We start from the raw sequence: 17644 nt of genomic DNA on the forward strand, positions 1-17644 counted from the left end.
GATAAAAGTATCAACACTCAATGTTAAAGGTTTGGGGGCAGTCGTGAAAAGGAAGAGAATAGAACAATTATTTAATAAAGAGGGATCAGATATTATAATGGTCCAAGAAACACATCAAGGCTCCGAGAATTCGAATATGATAAAATTAAGGTGGCTAGCCTATTATGAAAAGTCATTAGGGACATCTAAAAAAAATGGAGTGGCCACCTTGATTTCAAAAAAAAGTGGGTTCGTATTAGAAGAAGTAAAAAAGGACGATAAAGGCAGATATCTTATGTTAAAAGGTATAATTGAGGGAAAGGTTTATACTTTGATTAATGTTTATGCCCCAAATGAGAGGCATAGAGAGTTTTTTATAAAGTTGTTTAAAGAAATAGAAGAATTTAAGGAAGGATATGCTATATTAGCTGGGGATTTTAATATGGTTATGGATAATAAACGAGACAGGTCAAATCCCACTAAGGTTGAAAAGAGGAATAATATGACTATACTGAATAAATTGGTAAAAGAAAATGGTTATCTAGATTCGTGGCGTTTACTTAATGGGAATAGGCCTGGGTTCTCATATTTCTCCCCAGTTCATTATACATACTCCAGGATAGATTATATATTTGTTTCAAAAGATTTTGCAACGAAGATTTGTAAGATGGAAATAGGGGTAATAAAAGTAACTGATCATGCCTTGTTAAGTTTAGAATTTACAGTTAAGAAAGATTATAAAGAGGCATATAGTTGGAAGTTGAATACAAAGATATTGAAATATAATAAAGTAGTAGAGAAAATTCAGAAGGAACTGTCGGAGTCATGGGAAATAAATGAAAAAGGAGGAACAGCTGGGTCAGTCATTTGGGACACCATGAAGGCCGTAGTAAGAGGAATCTGTATTAGAGAAACCTGTACTTTAAAAAGACAACAACGGGTAGAGCAGGATAAGTTAGAGATAGAAATTAAAAATTTGGAGGAAAGATATTGGAGAGTTAAAGATAAATATAAATTAGTGGAAATACAAGCTAAGAAGAAACAATTAGAAAATTTAAATATAGAGGAGGTTCAAAAGAATTTATTGTATATGAAGAGGGAATATTTTGAAAATAGCAATAAGAACTCGAGGTTGCTCGCCAAGCTCACACAAAAAGAAAAAGGAAGGAATGGGATAGAAACGTTGAAAGATAGCCGAGGGAATTATTGTCATGCAATGAAAGCCAAAATAAAAATTTTTCAGGAATTTTATCAGGAATTGTATAAGGGTAAAGAAATTCAACAAGAAAAGGTGGAGGAGTATATTGGAAGGTTTATAAAGAAGGGAATAAAATTAGAATATAAGGAGTTAATGGAGTCAGTAATAACTCAAAGAGAAATTGAAGAGGTTATTGATAAGTTAAAAGTTGGTAAATCACCGGGAGCAGATGGATTGGGTCCAGAATACTATAAGGTCTTCAAAGATTACTTGGTTCCAAAATTAATGGAACTTTATAATAGGATATTATTAGGAGAGAAGATACCTGAATCATGGGAACATTCAGTGATAATTCTGATCCCAAAACCAGACAAAGATTTGACTAATCCCGATTCTTATAGACCTATTTCTTTAATAAATCAGGATGCCAAAATTTTTACATCTATTATGGCTAAACGGCTAAATAAATTTTTGGCAGAATATATAGGAGCAGATCAATGTGGGTTTGTGGTAGGAAGGCATATGCATAATTTAGTGGGTAGAGTTTTAAATGTAATAAATGTAATAAAAAAAGCAAATATTAAGGCAGGTATTATGGCATTGGATATTTTTAAAGCTTTTGATTGTGTGAGCTGGCAGGCACTAAAGAGTATTATAGATAAACTGGGATTTGGAAATAAATTTAAAAATGTAATAGAACAGTTATATTCCCAAAATACGGCGGTAGTGGTGGTAAATGACGGACTTACTGAAAAGATACGACTAGCCAGAGGAACAAGACAAGGATGTCCGCTCTCGCCGGTCCTGTTTGTAATGGTTATGGAAGTTTTGGCGAAGGCACTAAGGGAGGATGAAGAGTTAGAAGGAATTGGAGAGGTAAGGGAAATAAAGTTAAACATGTTCGCGGATGATACTTTATTGACCATTAAGAATCCATTAAGAAAATTAGAAAGAGTTAAATATCAGTTGAGGGAATTTGAGAAAATTACAGGGTTAAAAATAAATTGGTCTAAATCAGAGATGATGCTATTTAACTATACTAAGAAGGAAGAAAAGGATTTGGCACTTAAGGGAATGGAAGTGAAAGTCAAGGACGAGATTAAATACTTAGGAATTAAAATTACCAAAAATTTAGAAAATTTAGAAAGGGAAAATTTAACGAAGTTAAAGAAGGAGGTATTAGAGAAATTGGAGAAATATAAAAGATTAAATTTATCTTGGTTTGGGAGAATAGCTTTGATAAAAATGAAGATATTAGCTAAAATTAATTTTGTATTTAGGATGTTACCTATAAAAATATCAGAAACCGAGATAAAAAGTTGGCAAAATATTATTAATAAATATTGTAATGGAGAAAAGAGAGCAAGAGTGAATAAAAATAATTGGTACCTAAGCCAAAAAAAGGGGGGAATGGGTCTCCCAAACATAAAATTATATTACGTAGCAAATAGATTAAGACATGTTGTAGAAGCAATTATGGGAGTAGGAGATTTATATTGGATGGAAGAAAAAAACATAAGTAAGGTAGAGATGAATTTGGAGAATGTTTTTTTTAAAGATGGAGGAAGAAAGTGGGTTGGAAGTATAGATAATCCACTCCTGAGGACTCAATGGGAAATTTGGAGTAAATTTAAAGGGAAGCTGCTTCCGAGCAACTCTCCCTTAGCACCGATAATAATGTTAAAGAATTTCCCAGAGGATCTAAAGGGTAGATTGTGTAAAATATTAAAAGAAAAAAATAAAATAAAATTAAAGGATTGGTTAAGTGATATTAAAACAAGAGAGGATATGGAAAATTTGTTAAAGGAGAAGAAGCTATCGTGGTTAGAATATGGTCAATTAGAACAATGGAATAAAAAGTGGATTAAGGACAATAGAAAGTGTAGAAAGATGACGAGGTTTGAAGAATTAGTAGTAAGTAAGGAGAAAGGAAAAGGAGATAGTATAGTCTCAAAAGGATTAATGAGTGAAATATATAAAATATTGTTAGAGAAGGAGTTTAGAGAGAATACAGAGAAAATGGTTTGGGAATCAGATTTGAAGATACAGATAGGGCGACAGAGCTGGGAGGGACTATGGAAACAAAGAGTGTTGAGAAGTTTATCAGTAAGAATAAAGGAGAACTATTTTAAAATTTTATGGAGGTGGTACCTAACCCCGGTTAGATTGAATAAGATAAGTGATCAACATTCAGCGAATTGTTGGAGAGGTTGTGGGGAAAAAGGAACGTATTTACATATGTGGTGGCAATGCAAATATGTACAAAGATTATGGAAGATGGTGTTTTCAGAAATTGAAGAAATAGTGGGAATGAAAATAGAACAAACACCAAAAATAGCATTGCTGTCACTATTTGAAGAGATAAAGTGTGGAAAAGGAACTATAGAGCTGATATCGAGTTTGTTGGTAGCAGCACGGTTGATGGTAGCTAGGAACTGGAAGATCCAAGGGGAATATTCTATTGAAGAATGGTATAAAGAAGTATGGGATATAGCCATCAATGATAAATTGACATGTAACATTAAGTGGAGAAAAGGCATAACTAAAATAAATGAGTTCGAAGGAATTTGGAAACAGTTCCTAGTGTTTGTGTTTACTAAGGGAAGTGGGAAACCACCAGCAGAAGAAACGATTAGATTTTGGACTCAAGAATGATCCCGAGGTGGGGGGGTGCACTTTTATGTTAAGAGCGAAGATGTTATAGTTTGATAAGGTATATGTAATAGCTTTTGATATTGTACTCAACATTTATTCAAGATGTATGTAACAGATGTTTGATGTTATTTTTTTTTCTTATTGTGTTGTTTTAGTTATATTTGGTAATGTTTATCTATGTTTATATAGTGTTGAAAATGAATAAAAATTATAAAAAAAAGAAAAGAAAAAGGGGCCCTAAAGCAGCTGGGAGTCCAGAATCAGAGCGCCATCTCTCCAGCAGTTTAATGCACTCTCACCATTTCTGGTATCTGGTACTGCAGTGTGGGACTCACATGATGTCATCCCTGTCCTGCACCCATCTCACTTCTTTTCCTCTGCTTGTGTATTATTTTGGTGTGGGGAAAGTCTGGATTATTTTCCCTAAGCGGATTTAATGTGCCCTTAAGCCTCTGTGTATTGCTGTCCTCTGGCTTTTTCCTTTGTTGGGTGTGTGTGCTTTGAACGGAGTCTTGCTGACGAAAGGGGAGGGCAGGGCAGTTCTACTCCTCCAGCATGCTGTTGAATGGACTTTTTACTGCTCCAACCCCACCCTTATTGCCCACAGAAACGGAGCCCAGCCGATGAAAAGTTAAATCAGTAAATCGCTGGACAACAAAGTCAGAGTGGGGAGAGGAGAAGGAGCCCACGTCCCTGAGGACCCCAGCAGATCTCTATTTTTATGAACTGGAGATGCAAAGCTGTGCATTATCAAAGTAAAGGAAAACAGAACCTCCACAAATGCAAACAGGTTAAATTTTACATTGGTGGAGTATCAGGATAAAGGCTTAAGGGGAATATTTTAAAAATCCTAAAAATCAAGGCATGAACCGACTCAAACTTGGCATGACTAAAGCCCTCCGTAAGAGCTACCATGGTGCCAAGTTTCATCTCTTTATCTTTAAAAATTATGCAGATGCAACCCCTACCCCACACTCCTAGCCAGTATGACCATTGACCATAAATGGTGTAGATGGTTCTACCACCACCACCACCAGAGAGATACCAACTGCTCAAAGACCACCCACTGAGGTTCATAGATCTGAAGCTGGGTCCCCAAGTCCTAGTCCGATACACCAACCACGACACCACACTGGCATTTAGCCTGTAATCTTAGTGCTATCAGCACCCCTTGAACTTAAAATACTTGGTAGCTGAAGAGAACAAATATCCAAACTACTTTCTGCGAGTTACATTATCACCAGGATTACAGCAGCAATCGCAACAGCTACCAACCCAGAGAAAGAACCACCCTTCACACTCTTTATTCCTAATAAATTGATCATACATCCCCAATCCTAGTTAAGAATCTTGCAACTGTATTCTGAACTACTGGAAACATCTGAGCCACCCTTCCCCATTCTGGTATCCTCCAGATGGACTACAACTCCCACAATCCTCAGCCAGCATGGGCAGTCCCATGTATACATGTAATCTTTATTTGAATCAGCACTTGTGTGCTGACATGAACAATACCTTCTGCTTGCCTTTTCATTTCTGTTACTGTTCAGCTCTTGGGACAAATTTCAGCTCACTCTTTATGTTCTGGATCTCTGACAGGTTAACAGCTGGGCCTGGTAGCTTCTTGGCACCTGGGAGGTTCTTTTTCTTTTCCTCTTCTGATGGAGTAGGAAGACCCTAGGTGAAAAACAGTGCCCTCAAAATAATACAATGGGGAATCATTTTGTTCTTAAGTTGGGTGAAACATGTGACGGGTAACAGAGTTGACATTATCTAAGGGATGCCTGTTGAAAAATAAAAGAGTAGCTCTACCAGGTCTTGGAGATGATTTCCCAGTCTGGTACTCTGCTACATACAGTAATCAGATTACTTTTTGAGGAGCTTCAGCAACACTATGCATATAGATTACAAGTTCGGTTCTCGGCTGTTCACTGCTGACACTTGGTATTCAAGGTTTAGGAACACCCTAATTGTTAACGCAGGCACTCATCCATGCAGCACGAATGGGAACATGATCATGGTTTGGATCCAGGCTCTGCCTTCCATTGACAGAAAGGTTCTGCTCACAAAAGGTGCCTTCACTCAATTTTGGGGGAAACCCCTGTACCACAGCACACCCACTTCAGCAGGGTCCCCTGATCCTCTGGTTAGCATTTTCAGGGAGCTGCCATGGGGAATAAGAATGGGGAAGTCGACTTCCGCCAGCACAGCTGCATGCGCCTACATTTGGATCCCACCCCCAAATGACTAGGGGGCTGTCTATACACACCCATGGTGGCAGCCACCACGAGGCTTTCCTGCAAAGCTGTGCAGAAAAGAAGCTGGGTTCTTACACTGGCTTTTTTGGTGGGAGCAAAGTCACCCTGGCTCTTCCACTGTCTGACCTTGCTCTGTGGCCAATCCAGGAGGGTGGTCCTGGAGGAAGGCAACCGGCAATTGGTCACCTGAAACCAGGAAGAGGGCAGGGGGTGGCTCCAGTACCTGGATGACCGCCAGAAACCCTGTGCTCCCTCCTTGGGGTCAGGATTTGCTGACGCCACCCTGAGTAAGTAAAGCCGCAGGGTTGGAGGGGAAGGCGGCACCAACTCAGCGCTGTGAAGACAGCTCCCAACACTGATTCCTTTATTCCTGATTCCTTTTTTCCAGTGATCCCCCTTCCTGATTCTCTTATTCTGTAGACATCATTGAGGAGTTCCAGCCTCTGCTGCTTTTTTCACTTGCTGATAGACCTATTGCTTCTCCTCTCTGAGGGCAGCAAACAGAACATAAAGCACGATGGGCACCCATTTTAGTGATTAGCATGTTTGGCCCACAATAGGCCTGCTCAGCTAACATGCATGGAGGAAATGCAGGGAGAAATTTGGTGTTGAAGTAGACATGCTGCCACAATAGGTCTGTAAATTTGCTTCTCGTGATACTTATAAAGCACCACAAACACATTTAGGTGAAAGACACTTATCCTTTAGCTTTTCTACATGAGGCTTTAAACCCACAGCTGTATCAAGGCTTCTGTTTCAAGATTCTTTGTGGGATTAAGATTAGCTCCTTTAAAGATGTTTCCCCCCAGGGTTTTTCTTTTTCTGCCTTTCTATGTGTTCCATTGCCCTTCCACAAGGTGGCACTGTGGTACAGTGGAATTGCGCAAATATATGAGAGTTCTATAACACCATTTGAAAAAAATGTCAGACTTTGCTCATTAGGGAAAAATACGACAAAGGCCCTGGAGGATGACAACATCATGTAAAGGATCTACAAACTCCCCTGAGTGAGGAGGCAGAAGCACACAATAAAAGCCTTGTGTAAAAAAGCTCCTACTTTGTGGGAGGGGATGGATTATTTGCTACATAATACATTGTGGAGTGTTACAGCACATTAATAGAATCCTCTAGCATCACCCAAGAATAACCAAATTAACTGGAGAGTATTTTGCTTAAAATGTTTTTAAATGCTATAATTTTTTAAAGCATTTTTAAAGTAGACCTTCTCAAATAATTACTCTGTGACATCTAAAAATGCTATGAAATATAAATTAGTAATAGAGCATCCAGTACATAAGGATTTATACAAACTAAAATTAAACATACATAATACTACAGGTAGATCACAGGAATGATAGCATATCTTTATTTAAAATGAAATGAAAGATGTTCATTCTCCTTACATCATTGTATTGTATTGTATTCTTTTAAACATTTGCATTGTATTTTATATTTTTAACTGTACTATGACATTTCAGTCTTTTTAACTGTTTGCAGTCCACCCAGAAAACATTCATTATTTGGCAAATTCTACATGTAATAAAAAAATTTAATAAATAAATTTAGATTTATGAAAAAAAATCATTCTCCTCTTGTAATACAAAGTTTTTATAGCGTTGGATTAAGGGAAAAATAAAGGCATGTGTAAAATAATTCTGTATGATCACAGGCAGGGAGCCTATTTAAAACGACTCACTGAAATATGGTTCTATTTTGTAACTAGGTAGGTACATGAAACCATGATGTGAAACGGCTTGTGTGATGACTGTGCTATGATCTGGAAAGGTCCTACCCTGGACGTTCTTTTTTAAAGCTACTATTTAGTTTCAGAAGTGCATAAAGCATAGCTGCACACCTCACATTTTCTTCCAGTAAGTCTCATGTATCTGAAATTAGAATTTGGCTTGAAGTTTATAGAGTCAATTAGATGTCTGGTGGTGGTAAATTACTTCGTGCTATCAGATCTCGAGCTGAACAGACTGTGTTCTCATCTGAAATGTTCACACCTCCTACACAGTTTCCTTGCTTCTTGCCCTTTCACTCCGTTTCCATCTATATCCAAAGATCTACCTACATTGCAGCCCACTGAAATCTAATACATGTATACTCCAAGTACTCAAATTACATCATCTGTTTTTGGAGTGTTTGTAAAGCACCCTTTGATGATTAAACTGTAGAATCTTGTAAAGTTTTCAAGAAAGCAGCTGGCTATTGCTGTGTGGAGCAAAGGTTCAGCACCATGAAAATCCTAATCCGCTGTTATGGGTATTCCTGCTGTGAGTGCCTTAAAAGATGGGGAAGAGCATTATCCAGCCAAAGCTACAGTGACACCACAAAGCATCATGCTTACTAATCTTCTCTTGGAATTATGGGGATTTAGGGCATCTTTACATTAAGGGAAAATCATATTGCTTACTCAGGACGTTTGTGCTTCCTGCTTTTTGGCATGATTGTTATGGGCTGCATTACACAGGCGGAGAGGGGCGACCATGTGCTTTGAATTGAATACTTCCCCTCTGGTCAGTTCCATTGAGACAGGGCCATCTAGTGGCAGAAGATCACACTTTTCCAGTATGTTACCATGTTAAAAGTGGTTCTTTTCATGGCGGAATTTCCAATGGATACTGTGGGATATGTACTAGTCATGTAGAATAAATTGCTCATTTAGAAAAGCCCTTAATATGAGTTCACTTTGGCTGGATCATGCACTACCTAACACCTCCTTCCTTATTTAAATTAGGAATGGGCAACTTCTGCATTCTTGGAGTCCATTCTATTCTCAGGGCAGGAGCCTGGCAGTGGGGTGTGTATTGTCTTGGCAAATCCAGCATCTTTCAGGAATGCTTAGGCTCAATATTCAATCAATTCAGCACAACCTAGCAGTAAGGGCTTCATGCAGCCTTGCAAATAAGACCACAAAAGTTACAGGCCTGATTTTTTTTTTCTTTTTTACTAGCCTGCTGGAACCTGGCAGAGGATGGACCGAAAACTCCATTCCACCTGCCAGCAGCCTGATGTTTTTCTATGCTGGCACAGAGGATGGGTGGCGTGCTCCTTTCCTCTTCTACCTGCCCACTTATTTAACTTCGTGCAACTCCTTGGTGCCTCCAGCAAGTGCTTAAAGGCAAGACTAGCTGTGGAACGCATCGGGTATGCCTTAGGCTTCACATAGGAAACTAAAGAGAAATGTAACCCTGAACAGAAAAATATTTCTAACACCAAGGAGTTTAGAAAACAATTTTTCAATTATTTTACTATAGCTTGATTAAAATGTTGTAGTGTAGCCTGATAAAAGCGCAGACCTGGCTCTTGATCACCAGTTGGCTTTCTCTGGTACATAAAATGCAACCCACTCAATTGCTAGTAGCCACAGAAAGTAAAGCATACAGGTACCCATCTGAATGTAATTAGCAGCTCGGGATGGGAGATTTGGATTGGGGCTGTGGCATGGAGTGGCTGGCAGAACCCCTGATTCAAATTGGGGCTCTCTGTAGCTGCTTTTAGAAGACAATTACATCAGTTCTACAAGAGAGAGAGAGAGAGAGAGAGAGAGAGAGAGAGAGAGAGAGAGAGAGAGAGAGAGAGAGAGAGAGAGAATTATAGTACTGTTTCCTGATAGCTCAGGATTTCTCTCTGGCTTTTGGTTGCAATACCATCAGAGCTTGGGAAGGGGACACTCTTGAGCTGGAGCAAGGGTGAGGAACCTGTAGCCCTGCAGATGTTATTGAACTTTAAAACCATCAGCCCCAACCAGAATAGCTACTGGTCATGGATGATGGGAGTTTTAGTCCAACATCATTTGAAAGGTAATGGGATCCTCACCGCTGAGCTAGAAGGAGGGCCAAAGAAACATTTCAGTACTAGTTTTGCAACATTTTTTGCTGAACTTATGTTGCACCCATATGTGGATATTGTGGATATTGGCTAATCGTATCAGAATGGTAGGAACTGATTTTATACTGACTGATCATGATATGGTTTCCTAAGATAACGAGGAATGAAATTTCATCCAGCAGGGGAGGACTTAAACTTAAAGTGTCCTGCTCATGTAAACATATATTGCTCTTACCTCATCGGGTTCGGTAAATTCCTTTCTTTTAGGTGGCTGACCTGCTCCAGGTAAAAGAGCGCCCATGGGGATGTTGATGTTAGCCTGGAAATTAGAGATCATATCAAACAATCCTCAAAATATACAGCTGCTTATTCCACTGAAATCGGAGGGGTGGGTGGTGTTTCCGCTATCAGTAAAAATGAATTACTAAGTTCTGTTTCTCACCTCATCTATTAAAATAAGTGTGTGTGATTTTTAATTTATTTTCTTTCGAGCTGCATTCTGGGGACCGACACATTTTGGCCAACAATCTTCAAAATACAGCCTCTAGACTGTGTAGGGACTTAACTTGATGCAGGGTTTGCCCCTGGGGTGGATTTGGAGTAGAGGCAGGTCATCTACATGATGCAGCCGCCATTGCGAAGCCATCCGGGAGCAAACCCCAGAAACTCCACTTTAAAAAAGTCGGGCATTTACCCTGACTTTTTTGGTTGTGGAGCCAATGGTGCCCCCTGATTGGTCGCCATCGGCTGGGTTGGACAGCAGATGCCAGGAAGGAGCGCCAATTCGGGAGCCCGGGGCCTCGCGGCGCAGACCCGCCTCCAACAAGACGGGGGCTAGGTCTAATAACAGGCTTGCAACGGGGCCTTGTCCACATGAAGGCAGAGTTTGTTTGAACCTGAACATGGGGACCACTCAGCTTCAGAGGCAATTGTGTAAATTGTAGACAGTACTTGTGCACAGGTGCCAGTTTGTGCAAACAAAGTGAGCGAGGCCTAGCAGCCTGACAAGCAGCAGCAGCAGCACTCCCAGAGGAGCCTTTGGCAATCGGGAACAGGCTCGAGGCAGTCAGTGTTGCATGTTTAGATATAGAGCTAAATCTAATGTTACACAAGCAGACTTCTGCTCGCACAGGTGGAGTTTCCCTTCCAGTAAATGCCGGTGGCTCCTATTTTAATAAGGCAGTGAATCCACTTTGGATTCAGTCAGAACTCTAGTTGAGCTATCCAAGGTGCTGAATGGATTCGGTGGCATGGTTCAGCACTCTGAATAGCTCCTTTAGAGTTCTGATTGAATCCCAGAGCGGATTTACAGCCCCACTGAAATAGGAGCCCCCAGCCTCCCTTCGCTCCTCCCCATTGCACCCTCCCTGCATGCACCCCAAACCTGCTTTGCAGGATCCTACAAACCTTGGGAGCAGATTTGGGTGTGTGCAAGGGGCTCCAGGGGGGAGGGGGAATTTGATCTGACAGCAGTGCCCATGCCATACACCCCATTGGATATAACCCATATTTACATTTTACACTTGCCAAAGCATTTAAAAAATAAAACACATCTATAATGTATTCATTTCTTCAGTACAATAAATGGGTCATTTTAGGGTGGATGTATGCATGTTGATTTAGAAGCAAGTCCACATGAATTCAAAGCTCACCATAAGATTGCCACTTTAATTTTTCTTAAATTATTACTACTATTTCAAATTGAAAGGCATGATTTGACCAGAGAGGCAAGATTCCCATTGATTTCAATGAGAGAGATTTGAACCCTTGCTTAACTTCCCCACTGAAAACAGTTAAGCTTGGAAGTGCTTACATTTGGGTGGATCATGCCAAAAGTGTATTATCTAGAGAGGGAGAGTTCTCTTAAAAACAAAACAAAAACCAGCTCCCCAGCACACTCTTAGTATTACAACTGCATGACCAGTCCATACAGAAAAAGCAAACTGAATTCTATTCCAAGAAAATTCACTGTCTTCAGTTGGAATAGGTTATGCAAGTCACATAAACCTGTACATTTATATATGTACTTTCCATAATCTCTAATTCTACTTTCAAACTTCATGCTAAAAATAACAAGTTTTTGCTAAGGCAAATTTATGCATAATTGTGATGGAATTCCGTGCCTCTCACTAAATTGTTAATTGGGAATTCTTGATGGATAATTCCTATTAATGAATAGTAGCAAGGCTACAACCCTAATTAAGGTAATAGCACTGAGTTAAATTCCATGTTTAATGGACTTAAACAATTTATTTTGATGCATCTAAACCAATTGTTTATTAGAGCATAGTTATAACAGCATATTAATATTTTTCAAAATCTAGAGTCTTTACATTTATAGAATTTAGATTAAACCAAATGTAGATGGTTAAATATATATCACATTATTGCAAAATCCTTATTTGACTATTTGTATTAAAATAAGGCCCACTTTCTTTAATTGAATGATGCTTTGCATACTGCAATCTATAAATAAAAGTTGTTTTCTTCAGACAATGGAAGGATTTTTTTCCTGCTTGCTTTCAAGGGAGAAGCAGTCATCTTCCCCATGTGTGAGATATTTTGCCAACTCACAATAAATACCTCAGTGTGATAGGATATTAAGTACTGGGCTGGTTTGCATGATCAAAATAAATGATGGTGGCTTATTTAAATTGGGTGCATGCCGGGCGCAATTTCCCTAATGGATTTGCATGACCAAAATAAACCACTGTGGCTTATACTGATCGTACGAACCAGGTCAATGTATGAATCCATTTACTATCAGGAAACAAAATATTTTCTCTCTTTAAAAACAATACATAGTTGCAGCTATGTAATTTCATGCCCCTGATGGTGATACTGGATACCAAGCTCTTAGGCTGCAATCCAGAAAGGTGTGCGCGCGTGCACACACACACACACACACACACACAGGAGGGGGGGACGGGACTTCCACTACTCCATATGCCAATGTACAAACCTGGCACAACCTATGTGCACAGTTAGTTGTATAAAATAAGCTTCTAAATGGGGATCTTGATTTTCAAGATGTGGTTCTTGAGTAAGCTAGTTGCACAAGGGAAACAGTTTTGCATGCAGATCTGTAGTTCATGGATTCCCTCGTATCAAAGGTAACAATTTATTCTTTCCTTTGCTTTCCTTTCAAAGTCCCTCTTTCAAAATCCCTCATTCAAACAACTTCAATGTTTAATATCAAAAAGTTAGATTCTGCTATATTGGAGGTCTCCATTCTTCAATTGAAAGCCATTGAACTGAAACGCCATTGCTGATGAGAGAGTCTTGTGCACACACTTGACTTAAATTGTGCCCACAAAGAATCATCTGTTCAGAGCAGGGGTGGACAACTTGTGGGCTTCCTGATGATTTGGCCTATGCAAGCTATCAGCCTTAGCTTGCATAGCCAATAGTGAAGGATGATGGGAATTGTAAGGCAAAACATCTGGAGGACCACAAATTGCCCACCCCTGGATTACCATGTCTTGGAAAACAAATCCCTCAGCGGATTCTTCAAAATGCCTATTTCCTGATTTTATTTATTAGTTTATTCAGACATAACATGAAATCATGGTTTGTTTACTTAAACTATGGCTTATTTTAACATTTGAACAAAACCTTGCCCACAAACTGCACTTTCTTTGGAGATGACAACCCACGATCTGAAACTACAGTTTGAAGTTTGCAAACTACAGCTGGTGCTAACTATGGTTTGCTATGCTATCTTGAATTCACATACCATTGACAAACCACATTTGGAGCCAGAGCTCCACCTCAAGAAGCTCCTGGAGATGGGAGTGAACTTACAAAGCAGAGTCCTGAGCAGATGGGAAACCAGCTGCTCTAAATCATGGCTTGTTCACTGTATGTCTGGAAGTGCAAATTCTGGTATGGCTTCTTAACTATGCTTAGCACAAACCATAGTTTTGTATCACATCTAAACCCAGCCATTGGCCTAGTTTGGATTATCAAAGCTGGATTTAATAAACCAAGATATGCGTAAGCTTTTTATCTGTACACACAGCTTCTTCCAACTTCCATTCACAGCATGCAGCAAACTAGAAGGTCTCCAATTAACCATGGTTTAAGATCCTGGCTTTATCCAAACCTGACAATTATAGTTTCCCAGATTGGACAAAATAAGAAATGATAGCTAATTGGAGGCTTCCAGGTTTGATTACTGTACATTATGATGGGAGGAGGGAAGGGCTATGTGCTCAGGCCAAGTATCTTGGTTTATTAAGCCCAGATATTATCATCGAAATGTGGCTGTAGTATCCTATAACCCTTCCACTTTATATTCTTCCATAAAAATATTAATAATAAAGTTAGTTATATGTTCCTATTATCGGTAGCCCTAGTAAGTATAGTACTACATTTACTACATATTGGATTGGATCCAGGATTAATCATATTTAGAATAGACCCACTAAAATCAATTGGACTTAAATTAGTCATTATCAAACCAATCTGGACTATCGTGGTAGCGGTGGTGGGGTTAAGTTACTTTGGATCCAAACTTTCATAAATATCATGGTAGTGGTGGTGGGGTTAAGTTACTTTGGATCCAAACTTTCATAAATATCATGTTAGTGGTGGTGGGGTTAAGTTACTTTGGATCCAACTTTTCATAAATAGTGAAGATTGAAAGAGGTTTATTCAGCTTCAAAACATTGGCTTGGATCCAGAGTAAGCAGAACAGCCCTTGTAGGATGCTCCAGCTGGAGGAAGGGGCTACAGTGATTTTTCACTCCTTCCTCCTGCAGCCTCCTCTGTCACTCAGAAAGACCCTCTGGAAGGTCAGGGGACCTTTATGAATAGTGTGGGAGAAGGTGTGCAAGGCTTAAGGGAGAATCAGTGAAAATGCCTCTCTCCCCCTTCCTCCAGTAAGAGCCTGTGCTGGACCTCAGTCCCTTTTGTGTGAACCCTGCGCAAGCAGAAGAAGACATTTTGAGATTACCTCTGGTCAGTGGTTAGATTGGAAAAAAGGAGGTTAAGGGGAGACATGATAGAGGTGTACAAAATTATGCATGATGTGGAGAATGTGGATAGGGAGATATTTTTCTCTGTGTCTCATAATAGTAGAACCCGGGGTCATCCCATAATTGGTTGGGGGATTCAGGACAGATAAAAGGAAGTACTTCTTCACACAGTGCATAATTAAACTATGAAATTCACTACCACAAGATGTCATGATAGCCACTAATTTGGACGGCTTTAAAAAGGGGTGAGATAAAATCTTGGAGGAGAAGGCTATCAATGGCTTCTAGACCTGATGACTGTGTGCTACCTCCAATATCAGAGGCAGTAAGCCTATATACACCAGTTGCTGGGGAACATAGGTGGGAGGGTGCTGTTGCACTCCTGTCCTGCTTGTGGGTTTCTGGTCGACAGCTGATTGGCCATTGTCTGAACAAAATAGCAGACTACACAGACCCTTGATCTGATCCGGCAGGGCTTTTGTTATGTTCGTATGGCATGGTGGAGTCAGGGCTCTCAGGGAGAACGCCAGCTGTGCTTTATCTGCAGGGACACCAATGTCAGCTGCCACCCCCTGAGAATTCCCTGCTCCCTCTGAGCCTAGCTGCAACCTCATGATAGCTTGTGGTGGGAGGGGATGAATTTTCCCAGCAACAGTGAATGGAAATTAAGACCCGTTAGCTTTACAAATGATGAAAATGACTAGAACTGGTTTGTTGATAGGCATCAACCCAGCAGCCTGCAATTTTGGACTCTCCTTGGAGGTGCAGCTATGGGCCATGGTCATGATGAGTGCCTGCCATTAAAAATTTGCCACTACACAATCGCTGGTGAGTCAAAAGACAGCATACAAGGGTACAATCCTATCCAGATAGTTGGTAGCCTCCAAACACGAAGGTTGCTGAGTATCCAATGCAGGGAGGTAGGACAGCAGTGGTTCCACGCTCCAGCTGTCATATATTTCTGCTACATAGGTGATTTCACCCATCTAGCAGCAGTGCCTTGGAGGGAGAGGGAAGGAGGCTGGGCTACCCTATCTCCTCCCCTCCTCACCCCAGGAATGCCCCGTTCCCCTGTTTGCATGCTCCATTTTCTGAGCCCAGAGAAGTACCTGGAGCGGTTCTCTCCGTGCCAGCTACGAGGGGGGCAGGCAGTGTGGTTTCCTGTCTCTGAGCCAGGAAACTGAACTGTCCTATTCCCACACACACCAGATGCTGTCCAATAGGATTACTTTCCCCATGTAATAAATAAATACTATTCCTAGAGGGGAGGGGGGATAACAACAGAAGGCAGTAGAACTAAATTGATGTCTGTGGAACTAAACTGAAACAAACGCTAATACTTTAGATACAATTTTTCATGTACTGGTTCATCAACTCAGTTCCATAGGCTATTCAGTGCTGTGCAATGCATTCCTAAGCATGTCTGCTTGGAAGTAAGGCTCTCTGATTTTAATGGCATTCATTCCTCTACAAGTGTGCATAGGACTATAGCTAAAGCTCAATCCCACACATGTTTACTCAGATGTAAGTCATGTTGAATTCATTGGGGCTTACTTCTAGTTAAGTGGGTATAAGGTTGCAGCCTCAGACAATTACTGGAATGGGATAGCCTGTTCAAAAGAATGTGCAGAGTGTTTTTTTCTTCAAGTAACAACACTAACACTATAGATTTATATTTGTGATTAGTTTTCATTTGCCAAATTCATAATTGGGTTAGCTGTAAGCTAAAAAGAAGTCTAGTAATGAAAAGTGAATTTTGCTGGGGGATAAGAAGAAACAAACCATAATAGATGCATATATGTGAAGTCCATGCAGCCAAATGCATATAATTTTAAAAGAACTCAATTTGTTAAAACAACAACAACACTCATTGTCTGCATTGTGGGAAATTATATGAATTCTTTTGTGCTTAGCACAGCACAGAAAAAACCCATTCTAATTCATTTTTCTTCTCCTTCTTGATGCATATGTAAAATACATGGCTAATACGGAATCAAAATACATTTACTTCCATCACTAGCAAGTTTAAAGTAACTCCTAGTTAGCATTAAACACCATCCAAACTGTGATGTATGTGGTTTTATTCCCCACCACCACCACCAAAGCCAAAGAGTTCTTATTTATTAACAGTAATATAAAATACTGTCTCTTACCTGAATGCTTCTGACATTTGAAGCTGGCTGTTTTGACATTTTTGAAGAAGAGACTTATTCCTGCAAGCAACAACAGTTAAAAAAAAGAGCCTTTAAAGGCTACAATGACATTCTGAAAGCAGGGTTTGATTAACTACAATTTAACCCATGGTGCTTCTTGACAGGTATTTATTCATCATCCCAGATTGTCTTTCAGTCTCAGTTTCAGAGTTACTAAGGTACATCCACAGTGTACCGCAAGGAAATGAGAACATCTGAGCTTCCCTGGTGAATTTTTCATAGGCCAAAGATGAGATCGCTTTCGCAACACAATAGTAAATGAGACATTAAAGCTGCAATCCTATACCCACTTCTCTGGAAGCAAGCCCTATTGAACTTAATGGGACTTATTTCTGAGTAGATATGTATAGGATTGTGCTGCAAATGTTCCATCAAATGGGTACATATTCATGGGACCACTCAACATTTTTATTTATTATTTGATTCAAATTACAAAACAGAATCAAGAGATCTTTGTGTTTAGAAGTTGGCTTTTATTGATAAAACTGTAATTTACCCTATATAAAATCCCCCCCAAGCATTATACAC

At 39.7% G+C, this 17644-nt stretch overlaps 1 protein-coding gene across 3 annotated transcripts in view; it reads right to left on the reverse strand.

Annotated features, from left to right (window-relative positions):
• SMPX (small muscle protein X-linked) overlaps positions 1–17644 on the reverse strand; it is a 39531-nt gene that overhangs the window by 19152 nt on the left and 2735 nt on the right. For all 3 annotated transcript variants that reach the window (XM_063126466.1, XM_063126465.1, XM_063126467.1), the window contains exons 2-4: positions 17057–17116; positions 10160–10243; positions 5348–5509 (exon numbers count right to left, since the gene is read on the reverse strand). In XM_063126466.1, coding sequence (XP_062982536.1) covers positions 5372–5509; positions 10160–10243; positions 17057–17095 — 261 coding nt within the window. In that variant the 5' untranslated portion in view covers positions 17096–17116 and the 3' untranslated portion in view covers positions 5348–5371. The remainder of the gene's footprint in view (positions 1–5347; positions 5510–10159; positions 10244–17056; positions 17117–17644) is intronic.

Source organism: Elgaria multicarinata, chromosome 5 (assembly GCF_023053635.1).
Source record: "Elgaria multicarinata webbii isolate HBS135686 ecotype San Diego chromosome 5, rElgMul1.1.pri, whole genome shotgun sequence".
Classification (NCBI taxonomy): Eukaryota; Metazoa; Chordata; class Lepidosauria; order Squamata; family Anguidae; genus Elgaria; species Elgaria multicarinata.